The following is a 21,580-nucleotide window of genomic DNA, read 5'->3' as shown; positions in this document are numbered from 1 at the left end:
AAACCACATGTCCCAAGATTCTGCGCTCAAACGCAGTGTTGGGAATAACGGCGTTATAGATAAACGGCGTTACTAACAGAATTACTTTTTTCAGTAACGAGTGATCAAACGAATTACTGTTTCTTCCGTTACAACGCCGTTAGCGTTACTGAGGGAAAAAATGCGGCGTTACTATAATTGAGCTCATTGAAGCGGTTTTCATCCGAACAGGCTCTCTGTCAGTCGGACCTGCAACGCGCGCGTGTGTGTGTGTGTGCGCGCCAGCCATGCGTGTTGGGGTTGGGTGGTACATATAACTGATGATGATTGGTGGGTGGGAGACAAGGTTGAGGTTGATAGGTTGAGTTCACACACACACCTATGACACACACGCATATGCACAGTCAGCGATGGCAGTCCAACGACTTCAAAGGTAGCTTTCGCAAACTGAAAGTATAAGCAATACTTTTCCCTCGTTGAGGTGAAAGGTAAGAATGTTTATGTAAAGTGCAGCTTATGCCCAGGAAGAAAGAGTCTATCCACGTCGGTGGCAAGTAATTCTATTTCTAATCTAATGAAGCCTCAGTCATCACAGCCACAACATTAGTGGCTAAAAACCCAGGTGATAACATGAGCTCCACTACCAGAGGAGTAGTAAAGAAGTACTGATACTATTTACATAATATTTACACTATAGTAGGTCTACTGATAATATTTACACAATATGTACACTATAGTAGGTCTACTGATAATATTTACACAATATGTACACTATAGTAGGTCTACTGATAATATTTACAATAATATATTGAATTTGATAGGTGTCTCTCACATTGTCCCACAGCAACATTACAATAGTGTACATTAATGTACAATGTTTTATAATAATAATTTATTCTATTTAGTGTCCAATTCATTCATTTAACATATTTAATATTGGGGGCATCCAAGTTATTTAACATATTTGAACATTTGAAGAAAAAAAAAGTAACACATTAGTTACTTGCCCAGGTAATTAGTTAATTTTATAATGATGTAACTCAGTTACTAACTCAGTTACTATTTGTAAGAAGTAACTAGTAACTATAACTAATTACTTTTTTTAAAGTAACGTGCCCAACACTGCTCAAACGTGGCGTCATCAAACTACACCTTTGTTTTGAACAGGCGACCTCTTGTGGACGGAAAAGTTACATAGTGTAGCTTTAAGCACATTGTCTAACTATACTTTTCTGACAATAACGAAGTTCAGATGACATTTTACGAGTAATTAATGCTAAAAACCAATCAATTCAAAAGGGTTCATATCCTTCATGTCCCTGTATATGTTGAAACAAACAGTACCAACATCTTCAGAGCTTGCCTTCCTTTGTGTGGAAGGTACTCACCCTTCATAAAAAAATGTAATTTCAGCAGTGGCACTGACTTCAAGTGCTCTATTAAAAAAAAAAATGTTTATACAATATATATATATATATATATATATATATATATATATATATATATATATATATATATATATATATATATATATATATATAATATATTTTTTGCTCATATTATAATTCAAATAAAAGGAGTGGTCATGACAATCAGAAGAAGCTCACATTCAACTGCGGTGCGAAAGTAGCCTTGATTTCAAACAGATACACATTAAATATTTTTTATTACACGGATCACAAATTAATTGTGAAAGTGAATGCACAGATCATTGTTGAAATCGCTCCTTTTTCTAAACCTCTTGTCTGTTACGCCCCGTCCAGGGAAAAGAGTGCAACATTAAAGACTCTGAAAATGTAGTGAATTTGGAACACTTATGATTTATCGTCTTAATTTGGGACTCTTGATTCAGGAGCTGACCATGCCAAAATAACAAACAAAACTTTTTTTTTTTTTTTTTTTTTAAATCTCTTTCCTAAAACTTAACCAAAAACAGAAATCAAACAGTTTACAATTAACACAATTGGCAGACTCTTTACTTTCCAAAATGTACTGTATTTACAATGTATTTTCAAACCAAATTTAAAGGGCAATCCAAAATTAGCATATGAAAACAGGCAATGGGGTCAAATAAACCATCAAAGTTCCTCAGATACAAATAATATTCAATTCAAACAAACAAGCAATACTCTCAGTCTCTAATACTCTTAACACATTCAAACTCTCGTAACACACACAAACTCTGCACTATACAATCTCATAACGTCACACTAAGGAAAACAGCTATTTCTTTTCACAATGGGATTGCAAATGCCGTTTCAGGTCTGTGTGAAATGTGAAACTCTGCTCACACTGAAGACACTTGTAAGGCTTCTCTCCAGTGTGAACTCTCACGTGACTCTTAAGGTTTCCTTTCGTTGTGCAGCTCTTTCCACACTGAGGGCAGGTGAAAGGCTTCTCTCCAGTGTGAATTCTCATATGATCTTCAAGGCTTGCTCTGTATTTGAAACTCTTTCCACACTGATGGCATATGTAAGGCTTCACTACAATGTGACTTTTTACATGATTCTGAAGGCGATTCCTGTCTGTGAAACTCCTTTTGCAGTGATGACAAATAAAACAGTTCTCTCCGGAGTGAATCCTCATGTGATGATTAAGGCTTTCTTTATGTCTGAAACTCTTTCCACACTGCTCACAAACAAATGGCTTCTCTCCCTTGTGAATCATCATGTGAGTCTTAAGAGTTCCTTTTAATGCAAAACTCTTCCCACACTGTTGGCAGGTGAAAGGCTTCTCTCCAGTGTGATTTCTCATGTGGACATTAAGGTCTCTTTTCAGTTTAAAACTCTTTCCACACTGAGAGCATTTGTATGGCTTCTCTCCAGTGTGAACACTCATGTGAATCTCAAAACTTTCTTTTAGTGTGAAGCTCTTTCCACACAGTTTGCAAGTGAAAGGTATCTCTCTATGATTACTCATGTGGGCATTAAGGTCTCTTTTCTGTTTAAAACTCTTTTCACACTGAGAGCATTTGTATGGCTTCTCTCCAGTGTGAATTCTCATGTGAATTTTAAGATTTCCTTGTAGTGAGAAGCTCTTCCCACACTGTTGGCAGGTGAAAGGCTTCTCTCCAGTGTGAACTCGTATGTGGGCTTTAAGGGTTTTTTTCAGTGTAAAACTCTTTCCACACTGAGGACATATGAACAGCTTCTCTCCATCATGAATTTTCAAGTGGTCTTTAAGGCTTTCTTTTCGACTGAAACTCTTTCCACACTGTTGGCAGGTCAAAGGGCTCTCTCCAGTGTCAACTCTCATCTGAAGGTTTCTAGTTTCTGTTGTCTGTGAAAAACTAAAAGATTTTTCCCCAGTCAAGATATCATGACTTTTCTCATACTGATTTTTCTCTTCCATTTCATTCAGTTCTTGACTCTCCTTATTCAGCACCATCAGGTCTAGCATGAAAAGAAAACAAAAACAAAAACAAAAAAAAACAAGTTAACACCATTTAGATGTGTAAAACATCAAATCCAACAACATGTATGCTGAATCCTATACCCACTAAACAACTGAAAAAATTTATAACCTGTTATCTCAGAACCTCATGTCAATATTGTTCATTCTTTGCTTTTATTTAGGATTCGTCCCAAATACTTTCAAGCTGGCAGTTATCAAAGCCCTTATAAAACCCACAGTAGAGCCCTGGATTAGGATCCCGCAGGTCCCAACACAAATCTTGCGGGAGCATGCGGTTTTCACCTTTGCTGTGGGTGGAAGTGGGAGGTCAAAACATACTGCAGGTGCCGGGATTTAAAGGGACTGTTCACCCAAAAAAATGTAATGATCTCACCCTCAAGCCATCCTAGGTGTATATGACATTCTGCTTTCAGACAAATACATTCGGAGTTATATTAAAAATGTCCTGGCTCTTCCAAGCGTTATAATGGCAGTAAATGGCAGCCCAAAACAGTGTATCCATCTATTATATAAGTACTCCACACGGCTCCGGGAGATGAATATTAACCTTCTGAAGCGAATCGATGGGTTTTTGTAAGAAAAATATCCACATTTAAAACGGTATTAAAGTAAAATATCTCGCTACCGGCGGACTGCCTTCCGTATTCAACTTACGAAAAAACGTAACTGCCATGACAATGACATCGGACATAGCATATGCTGTTTGAACTGCAAGAGGCTTTACACATTCTTTGCTGGATTCATGTGAACAGGGATCTTTTTGACAATGGTGTCGCCTGTACACAAAAAATGCTAAGAGCATGCATTAACATAGTTCAAAAATGACAAACATAAAAATAAAAAGCATAAAACACCAAGACTTAACATTCATCATGCTATACTATACTACTGTAAAGAATTCACTGGCTCTCATTTCAGCGAACGAAGATTACTGAGATTAATTCCGCCGCCAGACTCTCCAATAAACTGGAAGCATCTCGCCCGGCTGGACAGGTACCAGCCATGAACGAATCTTGGATCCCGGCAGCCAGTGACTACCATAGTCATTTTTTTCCCCACTATGGTAAGTCAATGGCTGAGATCTGCTTGGTTACAAACATTCTACCAAATCTTTTCCTTTGTGTTCAGCAGAAGAAAGAAATTCATACAGGTTTGGAACAACTTGAGTAAATGATGACAGAATTTTCATTTTGGGGTGAACCATCCCTTTAATTAACGAGTTTGATCTGCGCTTCTCTGACTTTAGAACACAGTACTCAGCCTTTGCCATCTTTGCCAATCCTTTGACCCTCGATGTCGACAGTGCGCCCCATCACATTCAGATGGAGTTAATAGAGCTTCAAAGCAATAGAGGCCTAAGAGAGGAAAGTTCCAGGATGCTGCAATCGAGGACATTGACACAGTGACTATTGGAAAACGGTGTCAGACATCCGGCCAGAAGACTATTTTTTAAGAACTACATTTTAAAAAATGAGGCAAGAGGCATGTATTAATTTCCATATATTTGGCATAAAGAATAGATATTAGTTTAGACAAAGCTGCTTTTACAACCATGTTTGTTTAATGATCAAAACGAAGTTGAGTCAGAATTTACTCACAAATTTATTGCACCTGAGTGCATGTTACTGGACAGTGAGCCACAATTATCAACCGTGTTCTTTTGTAATACTGACTCACAGGGCTGTAGCTAGAAAATTCTGGGCCCCTAAAAAAATGTGGGCCGTTTTTCAGAAATGAAAAAGAATGCAGTCAAATGCGAAACAAAGCAACTTCAATTTCTCATTGTCTTTCTGATGAAGATAATATGCTTTCTCAAGCCAACGTCAAAGTTTGTCTACAAACAATATACAAGGAAGTTGGACCAAGAACTGACCCTTGTGGAATCCCCCAAAAATCTTAATAGATAATGAGGCACAGGTCCCAATCTTAACCGAGCATGTCCTATCCTGCAAATATGAGGTGAAGCATTTAAGGACTACACCCTTGATACCCACATGATCTCTGAGATTAAGATGACATGATCTATTCTAGGCTATCAAAGGTATAAAATATCCAAAAACCACTAGAATAGGTGTTATACATTTTATCGCAGTGTCTATTCACGCCAAGTGCTATTCGCACTAGTTCCACCTAACAATGCCAGTGGCGCAATCAGTAAAGCGAATGGCTAATGAATCTTGATTTTGACGCGATTGACATGGGTTTGAATCCGCCTTTTGCAGAGTTTGTCTTATCTCTTTTCTAATTACAAAATCACAAAAGAAATGCATTTACTTTCAATAAAAATATTCTAAATGTGGAAATAAAGTGCCTAACGAAATGTTTAATAATAATAAAAGCATTTATTGGGTAGGGTTATGGGTAGGTGTAGGGAGGGCTTTTATTGTCCTATTAAGGCGGCATCCATTTAATAATTTAAATAAATATAATCTTTACACTATGTTATTATTGCATCATGTTAATGTACAACAATATTGAGGTGTAAATAGTATGTACTGTATATGTCAAAATAAAGTATAAATTACATGTAATTACTATTTACACATATTGCAAAGAACAACTACTTTTATATGGTGTAAATAGAATATATCAACTTAGTATGCTATTTCACTTAGTAAATACCATCTACAGCTATTTGCACTTAGTGATAATGGCCCTCATTTATCAATCTTGCGTAGAAACGGGCGTATATGTTGGCGTAAGATTATGCTTACACTCCTCTCACCGCCTGATTTATGAAGCTGTGCGCACCTCTGAAATCCAGGCGTACGCAATACCTGCCTTTGATAAATGCCGCGGCTGAAAACGATCGTCATTAGAATAACACGCCCCTATATATTCAAGTCTCCGCCTCCCCCACGCCCTCATTTTACGCCATGGACACACGGAAGAAGGCAATGAAGCGAAACTTCTCTGACGTGGAGATCGAGACCATCACCAGGGAAGTGGAAAAAAAACTAAAATGTTTTATTTGGTAGTTTAAAGAGTGGGATTAAAGGCGCCCACAAAAAGGTGTACGGTGGAAATCCAGTTTAAATAGCTGTTTGGATGAGAAATTACCTATCACAATTCATTATTTTACAGCACGTGTTTTGAAATAATTAGCTTTTAATTTCGTATCACGTCACATGTATTGGGGTGTACAATAGTGATGATGATGTGATGTGGAGTACCATTCATTCACATTAATAATTGCATGACAATTTGTAAGATACTTATTATTATTATGATTTGTATTATTAATGACGCTTAATGTTATTTAGAAGAAGAATTTCGTTATTGTTTTTTTTATTATTATTATTTAAAAGAAGAAGAATGTCATTTTTATTATTTTGTCAGTCTGAATTATTTTCAGTCCCAGTCCGTGCGCAGCTGCCGGGCCTAACCAACGTCAGGTAAAGCGCACAGGCTCGCAACTGGAGGAATACATATGCCTGTATACAAATCAAATGCTTTGGTAAAGTCACACAAATTAAACATTGAAGTCCATGTTGCACAAAAATAAACACTGAAGTTTATAATTACTTCCCTATTCGCACGGGATTAGTAGCCTATTATGTGGGACCTCTGGTGATTTGTAATAATTGCAGAGAATGTCTGTGATCTTAATCCCGTGCGAATCGGCCATGTCTGTAATATGTAATGTATTCCCCCGCAAATTACCTACCATATTTCGCCAAACACAGCGAGGTCCTGTGATAATATAGTCCCGTGCGAATCGGCATCTCTGTGATTTGGCCGGGATTAGGCGGATCGTATATAATATTTGCAAGGTTTTTGTGTCCTGTGCGCATTTCTATCTTTATCTTTCATGAAGAATGGCGCTAGGCTGATTATAATGCGCACCGTTATGACTTCCCGTGCGGCCGCGCAGATTAGGCCTATACTTTCACTTTAGAATAATCACCAATTTGGGAGTAAATTGCTTGAATGGTGTGTTTAATATTATTCTTAATGAAAAACACAAAAACAGAACAGTACAATGACAACTCGCTTAAATGGGCACTTTTACATTTAGCTTTGAAACTGAATCCGTCGTATATTGTTATATTGCTCAGTTACGTTTTTAATTGCGTCTGTTCTCTAACTGAACGAAATAATTTTTATTACTATAAAACAATCAAAATGATATCGATACGACTGTTTATAATTTCATACAGCTATATCTATAACGACATTTTTTTTTTCAAGTCTTTACATCATATCCGGGAGATAAGTCAGTAAATTTGAGTAAAATCACAGCTTATCCCGTGCGAATGCGCCACGCAAAACTCAGAGTAATGGGGAGTAATTTCTAAATCACACGAGGTCCCCAGATAATATTATCCCGTGTGAATAGGGCTTTAGTTGTTGTTGTTGTTGTTGTTGTTTTTTCACAGTGGGTCATAATATAGCGCATATCTTTGTCAGTGCGTTTTGTGGTGTTAGGAATTGTTTTTCTGCATTTTCGCACTAACTCAAAACGTGCGTACACCACCTCCTGAGCTGGCGTAGGATTTGAGCGTGCCGTACGCCAACGTCCATATTGATAAATCTCAAAGTCACCGTGGTTTTGGGTGTACGCCAGGTGTACGCTGGAAATTTGGTGTACGCACTTTTGATAAATGAGGGCCAATGTGTTGGAGGTGGATTGGCACTGAACTCCACAGGAAGGTAGATCTCCAGGAACAGGATTGGGTACTCCTGGGTTAATCCTAACGTTTGTGTAAATTCACTATCTCTACGAGCAATATGTTACAGGTGCAGGTGGGAGTGCAAACACACACGGGTCTCTGGACTCTCCGTTTTTATGGAGGATTTTCCACACGGGTCATTCCTGGTATTGACTGCCTTTTGTGATGTTTTACATCTCCCTATCATGATTACACAAAAAGTTATTTTACAGATACATTTTATGATGTCCAAAAGGCACAGAATACAGGAATGACCCACATTGTGGAAGTGGAAAATCTCAAATCTGCCGTTCATCTATGAATTGTCTCCTTGCATGTTGGTCAGCTTAAAAAAACAGCATTTATTTCTTGGAAGGAAAGTAATGTTTTGTTTACAAACCCTGATTTGATAAAGTGATTTTGAGGATGACAACAACTGTAAAGTTGATCATATTTCACAGCTCTTTTGCAAAATAAATATTTTTTAGATGTTTCATAATTTAGTAATAGAAATGTTTATCCTCATCTAATGCATGACATGTCATTCTTTTTGTCACAAGACAAATAATAGAGAAAGTAATGCATGAGAGAATGACTGAAGAAAGACAAAAAAAACAACCTTTTTGTTCCTCAGTATCTTCTTGTTTCACACTTAATGTTTCTTCAATCTTCATATCTTCACTTTCCTCTTTAATAAACGTCATCTTTATATGTATGCGGATCTCAGTCGCTTCAACAGGAGTTTTTTCTGTGCTTGGACACTCTGTCTGTCATAAAATGAGAATAATTAACAGAAAGAAAAATAAATCCAAACTAAATCTCTGGGTGCATCTCAATCAGCTCCCTAGTTCAGTAGTCAGCGCACTGGTAAGGGAGCCAGTCAGAGTGAGAGTTAATGGCCTTAAATGACCAGACAAAAAAAACTTAAAATTAGTTCTACAAATTAATAAAAGAACACGGTTATACAGCCACTTAATATACATTTATGATTTACATGTAGTATGTATTGATTTGTAGATTATATTTAATAGATTACACTGTCATTAAAACGTTGGCATTCGAGTGCTTACAAACTGAATCATTTTGAGAAGCATGACTTGTTTTAGAAAAAAAATCAGTTTCTCTATCATTACTTGCCAGTGACAAAATAGCTTGTTTATGATGAACTGCTTCACAATATAGGGAGCAAAATGAGACGCACCTTTACTTAAATGCATTACAATTCTGTTATTTATGCAATTTACTCGAACAAAACTATGTTCATTGCTGATATTAGATACATTGCAATGTTAATTTAAAAAATAATTCGTTTCACAGTTCTCTATAATCGTCTGAACGGGTTGTGTTGGACAAAACACTGTTTAACTGGTTAAAAACAAACCTTCAGCCGAATCAAAGATGCTGGAGCGCGGCGCAGCCTTATGACGTCATGCTAGCACACCAAAATAAAAGTCCCGTTGAAATCGCAATTCACATACAGAAAACACATTCAAATGATAAGATAAAGGAATGATTCACAGGAAGAATCACAGATTCCCAAAGCTATTAATACCAGTTGTTAAAAAGCTTCTGGCAATATCTAAATGTAAGTGAGAAGTGATTGCAATTATAACTACACAAAAAAAAGTTTGTTGAGACAAACTTTGAAGTTGGCTTGAGAAAGCCGGACCAGAAAGTTTGAAGAAGTTTAAAGTAATTTGAAGTTTAAATGAGTTTGAAGTTTGAAATAGTTTGAATTTTAAAGTAAACTAATCAGGGTTAGAAGTTTAAAATAGTTTAAATAGTTTAGATAGATAGATAGATAGATAGATAGATAGATAGATAGATAGATAGATAGATAGATAGATAGATAGATAGATAGATAGATAGATAGATAGATAGATAGAGTTTAACTCACACACACACTCACGCATGCGCACACTTAGAGTTTTTGAGTTTAGAGTTTAAATGAATCTAAGAGTTCAGAGTTTATTCATTTGTGAGTTTAAGAGTTCATAAGTGTATGGATTCATGAGTTTATAAGTATGAGTTTAGAAAAAAACTGAAAGTTTTGAAGAAGTTTAAAGTAGTTTAATGTTTGATAGATAGATAGATAGATAGATAGATAGATAGATAGATAGATAGATAGATAGATAGATAGATGACAGACACACACACACACACACACACACACACACACACACATTACGACTGTCACTATTGTAGTGAAATGCTGTCATTAGGCTACAGTTAAATATGCTCACGTGGCATGCAAGATTATTTTTTTTACCAATTTATTATTTGAGCATTACCACCAATCACACAAATATCTGTTGAGCTCATAATGCAATAACCAATCAGATTAGTTTAGATTAGATTAGTGAAGAAAAAAACGGCGGATTCGCAGGAGTTTTTGCTGCATTCAACACCATGTGCTGCTCACCTCAGTCAGTCAGTCAGATTGCGAATTCTGTCGTGGAAAAGTGCAGATACAATGTAAGTAAGATATTGATTTATAATGTTTTTCATGCTATTAAAATAACAATGTCTTGATTTTCTTATACATAAAAAGCAATTAACTAATTCATTAACGGATCTTGACTGTGCGACGCCGACACACAAGAATGACCCCACACAAAAACGTTTACTGTATTCTTGTAATCGACATTAATCATTATATCAAGAACAATGATCGACAATGATTCGATCATTGTTTTTCGATCATTCGAACAATGATTTTTTCACTTACAAGGTAAAACATTTTTTTGATAGCAGCTTCAACCTTTTTGGGAACGATCTGCTAGACATGTGCATTATCTTTTGTGTCAAATCCTTACATTTAATCAATAAATTAAAAGAGAAGTGGTTCTGACAGAAAAAAAAAAAATTCTGAAGTAATTTCCCCACTTATTTAAAATTAAATTCATGATTTTTATGAAGTTACGAAGGAATGACAATACATTAAATTATAGTACCTCTCCTTGAACCTCTCCTTGATCTGTCACCTTATCGTGGTGGAGAGGTTTGAGTACCCGAATGATCCTGGGAGCTATGTTGTCTGGGGCTATATGCCCCTGGTAGGGTCTCCCAAGGCAAACAGGTCCTTGGTGACGGGACAGACCAAGAACAGTTCACAAACCCTTATGTCCACAACCACACCAAGGACCGTGACGTCGCCTGGCATGGTGCAGCCAGGGCCCCACCCTGGAGCCAGGCCCGGGGTTGGGGCTCGTATGCGAGCGCCTGGTGGCCGGGCCTCCCCCCATGGGGTCCGGCCGGGCTTAGCCCGAAAGAGTGATGTGGGGCCGCCCTCCTGTGGGCTCACCACCTGCAGGAGGGAGCATAAGGGGCCGGTGCTTTGTGAATCGGGCAGCAGTCGACGGCGAGGCCCCCGACGACCCGATCTGTGGACACGGAATCTGGCTTTAGGGACGTGGAATGTCACCTCGTTGGCGGGGAAGGAGCCTGAGCTTGTGCGGGAGGTCGAGAGGTACCGACTAGAGATAGTCTGGCTCACCTCCACGCACAGCTTGGGCTCTGGAACCACACTTCTCGAGAGAGGCTGGACTCTCTACCACTCTGGAGTTGCCCATGGTGAGAGGCGGAGGGCTGGAGTGGGTTTGCTTATAGCCCCCCAGCTCAGCCGCCATGTGTTGGAGTTCACCCCGGTGAACGAGAGGGTCGCTTCCCTGCGCCTTCGAGTCGGGGATAGGTCTCTCACTGTCGTTTGTGCCTACGGCCCAAATGGCAGTGCGGAGTACCCGGCCCTCTTGGAGTCTCTGGGAGGGGTGCTGGAAAGTGCTCCGACTGGAGACTCCATCGTTCTACTGGGGGACTTCAACGCCCACGTGGGCAGTGACAGTGACACCTGGAGGGGCGTGATTGGGAGGAACGGCCCCCCTGATCTGAACCCGAGCGGTGTTCTGTTATTGGATTTCTGTGCTAGCCACGGTTTGTCCATAACGAACACCATGTTCAAGCATAAGGGTGTCCATCAGTGCACGTGGCACCAGGACACCCTAGGCCGGAGGTCGATGATCGACTTTGTGGTCGTGTCATCAGACCTTCGGCCATATGTCTTGGACACTCGGGTGAAGAGAGGGGCGGAGCTGTCAACTGATCACCACCTGGTGGTGAGTTGGATCCGATGGCGGGGGAGGAAGCTGGACAGACCCGGCAGACCCAAACGTACTGTGAGGGTCTGTTGGGAACGTTTGGCCGAGCCCCCTGTCAGAGAAATCTTCAACTCCCACCTCCGGCAGAGCTTCGACCGGATCCCGAGGGAGTCTGGAGATATTGAGTCCGAGTGGACCATGTTCTCCACCTCCATTGTCTCTGCGGCCGCTCGGAGCTGTGGCCGTAAGGCCTCCGGTGCCTGTCGAGGCGGCAATCTCCGAACCCGGTGGTGGACACCGGAAGTAAGGGATGCCGTCAAGCTGAAGAAGGAGTCCTATAGGGCCAATGTATGTGTTCCAACTATAGGGGGATCACACTTCTCAGCCTCCCCGGGAAAGTCTATGCCAGGGTACTGGAGAGGAGAATTCGGCCGATAGTGGAACCTCGGATTCAGGAGGAACAGTGTGGTTTTCGTCCCGGTCGTGGAACACTGGACCAGCTCTATACCCTTTCCAGGGTGCTGGGGGGTTCATGGGAGTTTGCCCAACCAGTCCACATGTGTTTTGTGGATTTGGAGAAGGCATTCAACTGTGTTCCCCGTGGCATTCTGTGGAGGGTGCTCTGTGAGTATGGGGTCGGCGGCCCCCTGCTTAGGGCTGTTCAGTCCCTGTACAACCAGAGCAGGAGCTTGGTCCGCATTGCCGACAGTAAGTCAGAATTGTTCCCGGTGCATGTTGGACTCCGGCAGGGCTGCCCTTTGTCACCGGTTCTGTTCATAATTTTATGGACAGAATTTCTAGGCGCAGCCAAGGGCCGGAGAGTGTCCGGTTTGGGGACCACACGATTTCGTCACTGCTTTTTGCGGATGATGTTGTCGTGTTGGCTTCCTCGAGCCAGGACCTTCAGCGTGCACTGGGACGGTTTGCGGCCGTGTGTGAAGCGGCTGGGATGAGAATCAGCACCTCCAAGTCCGAGGCCATGGTTCTCAGTCGGAAAAGGGTGGCTTGCCCGCTTCAGGTGGGTGGAGAGTTCCTGCCTCAAGTGGAGGAGTTCAGGTATCTTGGGGTCTTGTTCACGAGTGAGGGAAGGATGGAACGGGAGATTGACAGACGGATCGGTGCAGCTTCTGCAGTAATGCGGTCGATGTACCGGTCTGTCGTGGTAAAGAAGGAGCTGAGCTGCAAGGCAAAGCTCTCGATTTACGGGTCAATCTACGTTCCTACTCTCACCTATGGTCATGAGCTGTGGGTCATGACCGAAAGGACAAGATCCCGGATACAGGCGGCCGAAATGAGCTTTCTCCGTAGGGTGGCTGGGCGCTCCCTTAGAGATAGGGTGAGGAGCTCGGTCACTCGGGAGGAACTCGGAGTAGAGCCGCTGCTCCTCCACATCGAGAGGGACCAGCTGAGGTGGCTCGGGCATCTATTTCGGATGCCTCCTGGACGCCTTCCCAGGGAGGTGTTCCAGGCACGTCCCACCGGGAGGAGGCCCCGGGGAAGACCTAGGACACGCTGGAGGGACTATGTCTCCCGGCTGGCCTGGGAACGCCTCGGGGTTCCCCCGGAAGAGCTGGAGGAAGTGGCTAGAGAGAGGGAAGTCTGGACGTCTCTGCTTACACTGTTGCCCCCGCGACCCGGCCCCGGATAAGCGGAAGATGATGGATGGATAAATTATATTAAAAAGACCCAATAGAGCTGATGAAAATCAGTTTAACCCTCGTGCACTGGTGGATTTCTGGTTACACTCGTTATGGTCCGGGTCAAATTGACCCTAATTGGATTCAATACAATTCCCCAAAAATCACACTATGAAAAAACACATACAATCAGGTACAAACAATTCACTTTTAATATCAATACTTTTCACACATTACAAAGAATAAATATCTGAATTTACCATTTATAAAAAATACTTTTAACCACTATTTTTAAGATTGGCCCTTGGGACACTTGCCTTTAAACATTTAGAACAATAATATCTTAGTCTAAACCTAAAGTAATCTTGACCAACTATATAGCATTTTAAAGCTTTCAGACTCAAATTTTCCTATTTGGGGACTGATTTTCAAAAGACATGACAGAGCAGAAGATAAATAGCGATAGATTCATCATTTGTGATGTGGTGCCAAACTATAACGCGCGCTGACTCTTTCCATATGTTTTTATATGCATTTTAGAGATTGAATTCAAATCAAATATTAATATTACTGCCCAAACTACTTCTGTGCAGGATGTCTACTTCATAGATATTTTGAAAAGTATGAAAACAATGTTCAGATCACTCAAACCATATATGGAAATCGAAGAGTCTACATGTGATCTAGTGGAAAACGTTGGTACCGCGCATCGTTTTTTTTTTTTTTTGAAAAAAATGGGGAAAAGCTATTTTTTTAGCTTCATAGGTTAGTAAAAAACTAAAATAACCAAATATAACCAAGACATTTTATTATTTTGGGTCTCTACAATTGCCTTAGAACATTCAAATATGCGGGTCAAATTGACCCGTGAACATCACGAACGTAACAGTAAATGTGTGTGTATATGTCAAAACACATCAGAGTGTTGAAACTTTGCATGCATGTTCATGACCCTAAATGAGAAAAAGTCACAAAATTTAAAGAAAAAAACATTGGTTAACTGATATTTCTGACAACTTAAAAATCAAAACGGGTCAAATTGACCGGCAACATAACACAAGGGTTAAAAATGAATCTTTGCAATGCTGAGGAAAAACAGAAGCAGCATCTGAAATAGCGTTGTTTAATGCAGCTCACAGGGAATTAGTAATGACTTAATAAATGCTTAATTATAAATGCTTCGTTTTAAAACAAAACGTTACAATTTTTTTTTTTAAATAATCAAAAATTTAAACTAAAATTTAAATGTTACATTTAAACCGCCACTAGGTGGCAGCAAGTCACTATTATTAAGTGAGTCATTGAGATCAAACAGATCCATTCAAATGGCTCATTCTGCTTATTAATTCAGGAAAGAACCAGAGTCATTGATTGACTTTATAAAAATCATGAATTTAATTAATAAGGGGAAGAATTGCTTCAGAAAATAACATTTTCAGTCAGAACCCCTTCTCTGAGACCAAATCCTGTCAGAATACATTTTATTATACTGTCATTTCATCGTTACTACATAAAAATCATGAATTTAATTAGAAATTAATTTAATTTTCATTAATTTATTGAAACACTTTATTATTATTTTTATTATTATTATATGAGTATATAATATATTGCCAAAAAACATTTAGCATTCTCAGACTTTTTGTGCTTAATTGATAAAACAAGAGAGCTGTAAACATTTGGGGTTTTGACCTGCCAGTCAAAACACTATCTGACCTGGATGCTGAACATTCAGCTTTGCCAACACAACAATAAATTACATTTTAAAATATTTTCAAATAGAAAACAATTATAAACTGTAATAATATTTCACAATATTACTGTATTTTTAATTAAATAAATGCAGCCTTGGTGAGCAGACGAAACTTCTTTTTAAAACATTAAAATCTTACCGTGTCCAAACTTTTGACTGGTAGTGTATGTTGTGGCAGAAGTTTGGTGTAGTTTTTTACTTTTAATATTTTACAGAAGTTCTCTCTACAAGGCGCTGGATGGGGAACTGCCAGATTTTGCCATGTTGCAAGTATCAGAGGTGTACAAAGACTTTCCCCCTTCACTTGCACCCTTGGTAACAACAATGGGCATGTCAGCTGATGTCCCATTAGTCCAGTCTGCTTTTGGAGCTGTCCAGGCAGGGAGCTTGCTGTCATTTCAGCATAAGCCACCAGCAATGAGGGAAGTCATCAACATCCCATCTGCCCCTGCCTCACCCTCCCTTCCCATCCACAGCTACAGGCTCGAACCACCATCCTGTGCCTGTGTTCTATCAGAGCAGGAACATCTGCACCTGAAGTCTCTGGAGGTGTCATTCAACATGGCCCAAAGGATAGAAGCTGCAACACAAGGGCAGAGTTCGTGCCAGGAGTGGCATCGTTTAAGAAAGATGAGAGTGACGTCTACTCGCTTCCACGAGGTATGCCATGTTCGTGGACATACGTCTGCAGAGAATCTGGCTGAGAGAATTCTCAGGGGCACTCGTCAGACTACGGACATGAGGAGAGGTATTGATATGGAGCCTCTCGCTGTTAAAGAGTATTGCACTCTTAAAAATGTGAACTGCTCACCCTGCGGGTTCATTGTGCATCCTGATGTTCCATGGCTAGGTAAATCTCCTGATGGAGTCACATTTGATCCCTCTGGGAACCCACCATTTGGTCTCCTTGAGGTCAAATGCCCCAATATCCAGAGCTATGTGGACTGCCCCTATCTAAAAATGTCTGGTGGTGCTTTGAAACTCAAGAGGCAGCACAAGTACTACTGGCAAGTTCAAGGTCAGATGCTCTTGACAGGGCTAGAGTGGTGTGATTTTGTTGTTTGTGCTCAGGAAGACATGTTAGTTGAGCGAATTTATAAATATCTTGATGTAATGCACACCATTAGAGACAGAGCAGATCATTTTTTCTTTTACCACTACATACAGAAGTGTTTGCAGTAAGTCACTCCAATGGCCTTGGGCATGGTATCTTTCAATAAGATTAATCCGTTTCAATCAGTTCAGTGAGTTCAGGTGTTAGTTTATTTTTACAAATCTATATAGTATCTGAACTGATCTGTTGTTCACATTTGCAAGTCTATACAGTATCTGAATTGATCTATTGTCCATTTTTGTGAGTCTATACAAAATGTAAATTGTTACTTAGTATACAGTACACATACTGTTATTGTTTTACTGTTACACTGTATACTACTGTTTTTCAGATATTTTTATACTGTTACATAATCGTCAATGTAGACTAGCATACAATAGTACAGCTTTTCCCAAAGTGCCCATGGACCATCAAGTTACTTGACTCTGAAATGGATTTTGTGTACATATTTATTTATTTATCTAATTTATTTATTTATTTATCTAATTTATTTATTTATTTGTTTGCTTTAATAATTGCAAAGGAATGTAACAATCATAATAAATGTAATTCATAAATATAACTTATGACTCAACATTCAAATAAATAGAAAAGACACTTGAAAATACTGTATCTTAGTCTTGTCTTTCACCATATTTGTAAATAAAGATGTGAGCAGGTGGCAGAAGATTGACAGAATTAGAACTGTGTTGCAATTGCAGGTTTAAATATGGCGGCTCTAACAAAGAAAGGAGGTCAAAAGTTGGATTATAAAATTCAGTTTTTAATAAACCAACTGGTCAAGAAGAATGTTAATTATCAGGTGTCAATAATGAAAGAATGTTGGTACGAACTATATGTGGTAAGTCAAAAGGCAAGCAAAAAAACAGGCCATTAAAGTAAGAAAATTAGACAGTTTGCTGAAAATATTTACAATATTTCAAACCATGCCTTGACAAGTGGTCCATTCTGACAGTTCACAGAATTATGTGGCACGTCAAAAACATCCCAGATGAGACAAAAGCAACAAGCAAAAAAATCTATAAGGCAATCATAGTAAGAATATGTGAAAGATCATAGTAAGAAAATTTCCAGACCATATTTACAAAAGTATATTTACAAAATTTCAATGTGCCAAATAAAGTAAGAATGACACTGTGTAGACTCACTGGGCCCATGCCTTGACAAGTGGTCCATTCTGATAGTTAATAAGAAGACAAGACACTGCAAACAGTTGATTAATGCTACCAGAAATGGACAAGGGGATTACTGCGTCAAACAACTTATGTTCCTTCACCCGTCGGATCAGGCGTTCAACATGCACCCTGAGCCTGGCCACAGACTGAGTGTGTCTCACCTCTCCGGCAGACATTTGTGTGCCCTTGGTCGCAAAAGCAGGCCTGTGGATTTTGCATGGTACCAGGTTATCAATTAAGAAGCCTTTGTCGACCATTATGGCTATGTCAGGAGTGAGGACGTCGATGATCCCTGATTGCTTGAATAGCTCCCGGTCACTGATTGACCCCGCATACAGTCCAGAGACAAAAGTTACTGCACCATGAGGTGCCATTCCTATCAAAGCCTTGAAGGTGCAGTGAGATTTGTAGCTGGAAAAGACCTCACTCTGTAATAGCAGAGACGAAGGCGTTTGGCAGCGGAGCTCGGTACAGTCCAGGATAACCTGGGTGTCTCGGAAATTCTCAAATTCCTCTGGCAGGTAAGCTCGTACTCTCTCTTTCGGCAACCAAATTTGCACGGAACCTAAAAGAAAATAGAGGAAGTTCGCCCAAGTGGTTATGATGCGGCTCACTGTAGTCTGATGGACATGGAAGCGATGAGCCAGATCTTTCTGCTTGAGGCCCAAAGCAAGGTGCATCATAAAGAGGAAGAATTCATCGATTGCAGGAAGTGCCCGAGTCTCCCTGGTGACTTTGGAGCTGGTGACGCGAATCATCCTGTGTGTTGAAGGTTCAATCAGCTCCCAGAAGGCCATCATGTGTTTATAGGTTGCAAATCTGCAAATAAATATTTTTTTTATTTTAAAACATTTAAGGCATTACACATGGTACAATAATTAGGTTATTACTACAGTCTTAAACTTATTCTTAAATAATGAAACTACACTGACTTTGCACATGCCCAACACACACACACACACACACACACACACACACAAGTTCCCCCTGCATTCTACGCACTTTAGTCCCATTTATCACATTTAGTATGAAACTTCATGATTATAAAGACATTCAGAACATGTTCAATGATGGATGGTAAAACCCTATTCAGAAATATGAGAGGTATGTGACATAAAAACTAAACAACAATAACTAAAAAAAAAAAACACTTTACCATTGTGCTAATGGCTTACATAGCAAATAATAATCACAAAATGGTTTTAAAAGCGGATATCCTCATCAGACCCCGCAAATCTCTCAAGGCCAAAACGGCTATTCACCTTGGCCTGCTCCAGGTGTTTCCGCAGATCTTCTATCTCGCTCTTCAACTCCTCATTTTCACATACTGATAAGTCCAGAGCTGCAGGCTCCGGAACTGAACAATAATCATGTCCACGATCAATTTCCATTTCGTTTTCCTCCATATCTGAGTCCGGTACCGGTGGTCGATCTCGTCGTTCCCAAACACTTAACCTCGGCGGCTGCATTTGTTGTTCGCGGTTCCACTCAAATACTGAAGGAACAGCATCTTTTTTCAGACGCCTCCTACTTGTTCCTTCCACAAAATCATCGGGTTTAAAATGTACACTGCACACCTTTGTGTGTTTCGTGATTTGGAAGTCGATCCTTCTAATGTTTACTATCCATTTTTTCCTGTTTTCTTCCTTCACCGGAAAGGAATGAAAACTAGCACAGGAGTTGTAACGCGAAGAAACAGAGCACAGCGGGACACTACAGTGCTCCGATGCTGCCTTCATTTGTTTTTGACGTCGGAAAACGGTCTTTTCCATGGTTATGGAGAAGATATAAACTCGTATTACTCTTTAAAACCGTATAAAACTACGTTGTTTTCTTTATTGTTTTAGTGAGGGGGCGTGTCTCGCACACAGCTGATGGTTTCTCTTGGTTACCAAACAAACCGGAAGCGCTCTTGCCGGTATAAAGTATGAGCGGAAATACATCAGAATTCTCGTTGCTTAGAGCCCATTTGGGGTGGGTAGGCTGAAAAAAAAGATTTATAATTATTATTATAGCACCTAACCCAAATTCATTATCTTTAAATCATGACCATCGTTGAAGGCAAAAGACATTTTACAAAATGCGTTAGTGGCGGTGGGCTTCCACCTTTACACAATAAAACACTTGTTAAACTGTATTAAACCAATTAATTTATTTTCTTGAGCTCACAACTACATTTTCATACTTTTTCACGACTTCTTCTACTGTGCGCTTGACAGCAAGATTTCTTAAGTTAATTTTTCCATTATCTCCAGCCAAGCTTTCGCCTTGTGCACAAGTGAATGATTGTGTTTTTAACTTTTGATAGTGTTTTTTCTTTTACCGTATTCTTCTAAAAGAATGGCCTCAGTCCAGTTTGGGTTACGTTTTTTGTTTTCTGTTGAAGGGTCAAGGGTCAAGCCAAACATCACTTGTCTCTTCATCAGACACATATCCTTCAAGAATGATTTTATGTTCAATATTAAAATAAGAATTAATGATAATCAAGTTATAACCATTTCCTACATTTGATAAATCAGTTCTCTATATTCAAGGAGTGATTTTGGATATTGTAGTGTTTTAGTTGCTGTGTGCTTTTGAATCCACATTCTTTAGGTGCTGCTCTGAGTCTGTGTCAAGACGTGCTGACAGGCAAATGTCCTTGGTGTTGTAATAACACTCCAGGGAGTGAAGAGTGCTCAGCATGTGTTAACTGTATGTCTTCCTAAAGTGACCCCTGGGGTCATCTATGTCACAGCTATGGGACTCTTTGGGGACTCAGAGAAATGTACCTCTTTGATACTTTTCTTTCTTTATAGAATAGAATAAAGTCACTTCTGAATTAGAGTTAGTATCAGCATGTTTTGGAGAAGTGCTTTGTTGATAGTTAGTTAAGATATTCCCGTCCTTGATGGAATCTGTGGAGCATTGTGTGTGCGTTTCATGATTCTGTGCAGATCCAGTATTGGAGATGGTCCTTTCAGCAGGCGATTCTAGACTTGGAGGCGTCTTTTCTATGACCTCCGAGGTCACTAGGGACTAATCTGGGCCTGGGCGACATCAAGTCTACGCATTTTTAGAGATATATGCTTCTATCTGTCTACGTGTGGAAAGTTGCTTACATTGCATGTTGTTAGAACCAATCAGAATCATTCCACATGGCAGTAATGACGTGTCTAGACCTTGAAAACAGTATAACTGTTCAGAAAATTGTATGTACGTTAGACGGAGGCGGGGAGACTGTTGGAGGGAGTGCGGCCTACGAACTCCTCTTGAGCTGGCTTCTGCTGATGAAACTGCAAACTATTCTTCAGTAAAATTTTCTTTAATTAATCTGACTCCTGACTCCTGGTCTTCATTTTTCACTACTGGTCCTGGGTCCTAAGCTGTTACCCCAACACTGTAATATTATTAGTCTCCATAACTCAAATATTTTGGTGTAGCTGCGGTTGGAGCAAATGTTTGGTCTGCGGTCTGTTTTATTCTGTTTATTGTGAGATGTAGTAACTAAAGCAACCACAGCTTCCATTGCCGTACGTTGCCAGAAACCATCGTGAAATGCTTAGTATAAACCAGGGCTTAAAAACGGAAAAAAATATCAATCGGTTCACTCCGAGCAGAATCGATATTATAGCGTTTCCGTTTATACCGTTTATATTATTCCGTTAATAACGTTATTTTAATTTAGCCTATACTTTAAACAAATATGTATAAATAGACTTATTTTCACTCAATAATAATATGACGCATGGTAATTAAACTTGAATATTTATTTCATAACAT

The 21,580-nt window shown here is 39.7% G+C and overlaps 1 protein-coding gene across 1 annotated transcript; it reads right to left on the bottom strand.

Annotated features, from left to right (window-relative positions):
* Positions 1 to 1,628: 1,628 nt before the first annotated feature.
* Positions 1,629 to 9,449, bottom strand: LOC307126461 (uncharacterized protein). The gene is made up of 3 exons (XM_079816975.1): positions 9,427 to 9,449; positions 8,665 to 8,812; positions 1,629 to 3,371 (listed from the first exon to the last, which is right to left on the bottom strand). The coding sequence occupies exons 2-3, from the start codon at positions 8,747 to 8,749 to the stop codon at positions 2,203 to 2,205; spliced, it is 1,254 nt and encodes a 417-aa protein (XP_079673101.1). The 5' UTR covers positions 8,750 to 8,812; positions 9,427 to 9,449; the 3' UTR covers positions 1,629 to 2,202.
* Positions 9,450 to 21,580: the final 12,131 nt, after the last annotated feature.

The sequence above is a fragment of the Gobio gobio genome, assembly GCF_949357685.1.
Source record: "Gobio gobio genome assembly, chromosome: 5".
Lineage (NCBI taxonomy): Eukaryota > Metazoa > Chordata > Actinopteri > Cypriniformes > Gobionidae > Gobio > Gobio gobio.
This window is presented reverse-complemented; position numbering and strand designations above follow the sequence as displayed.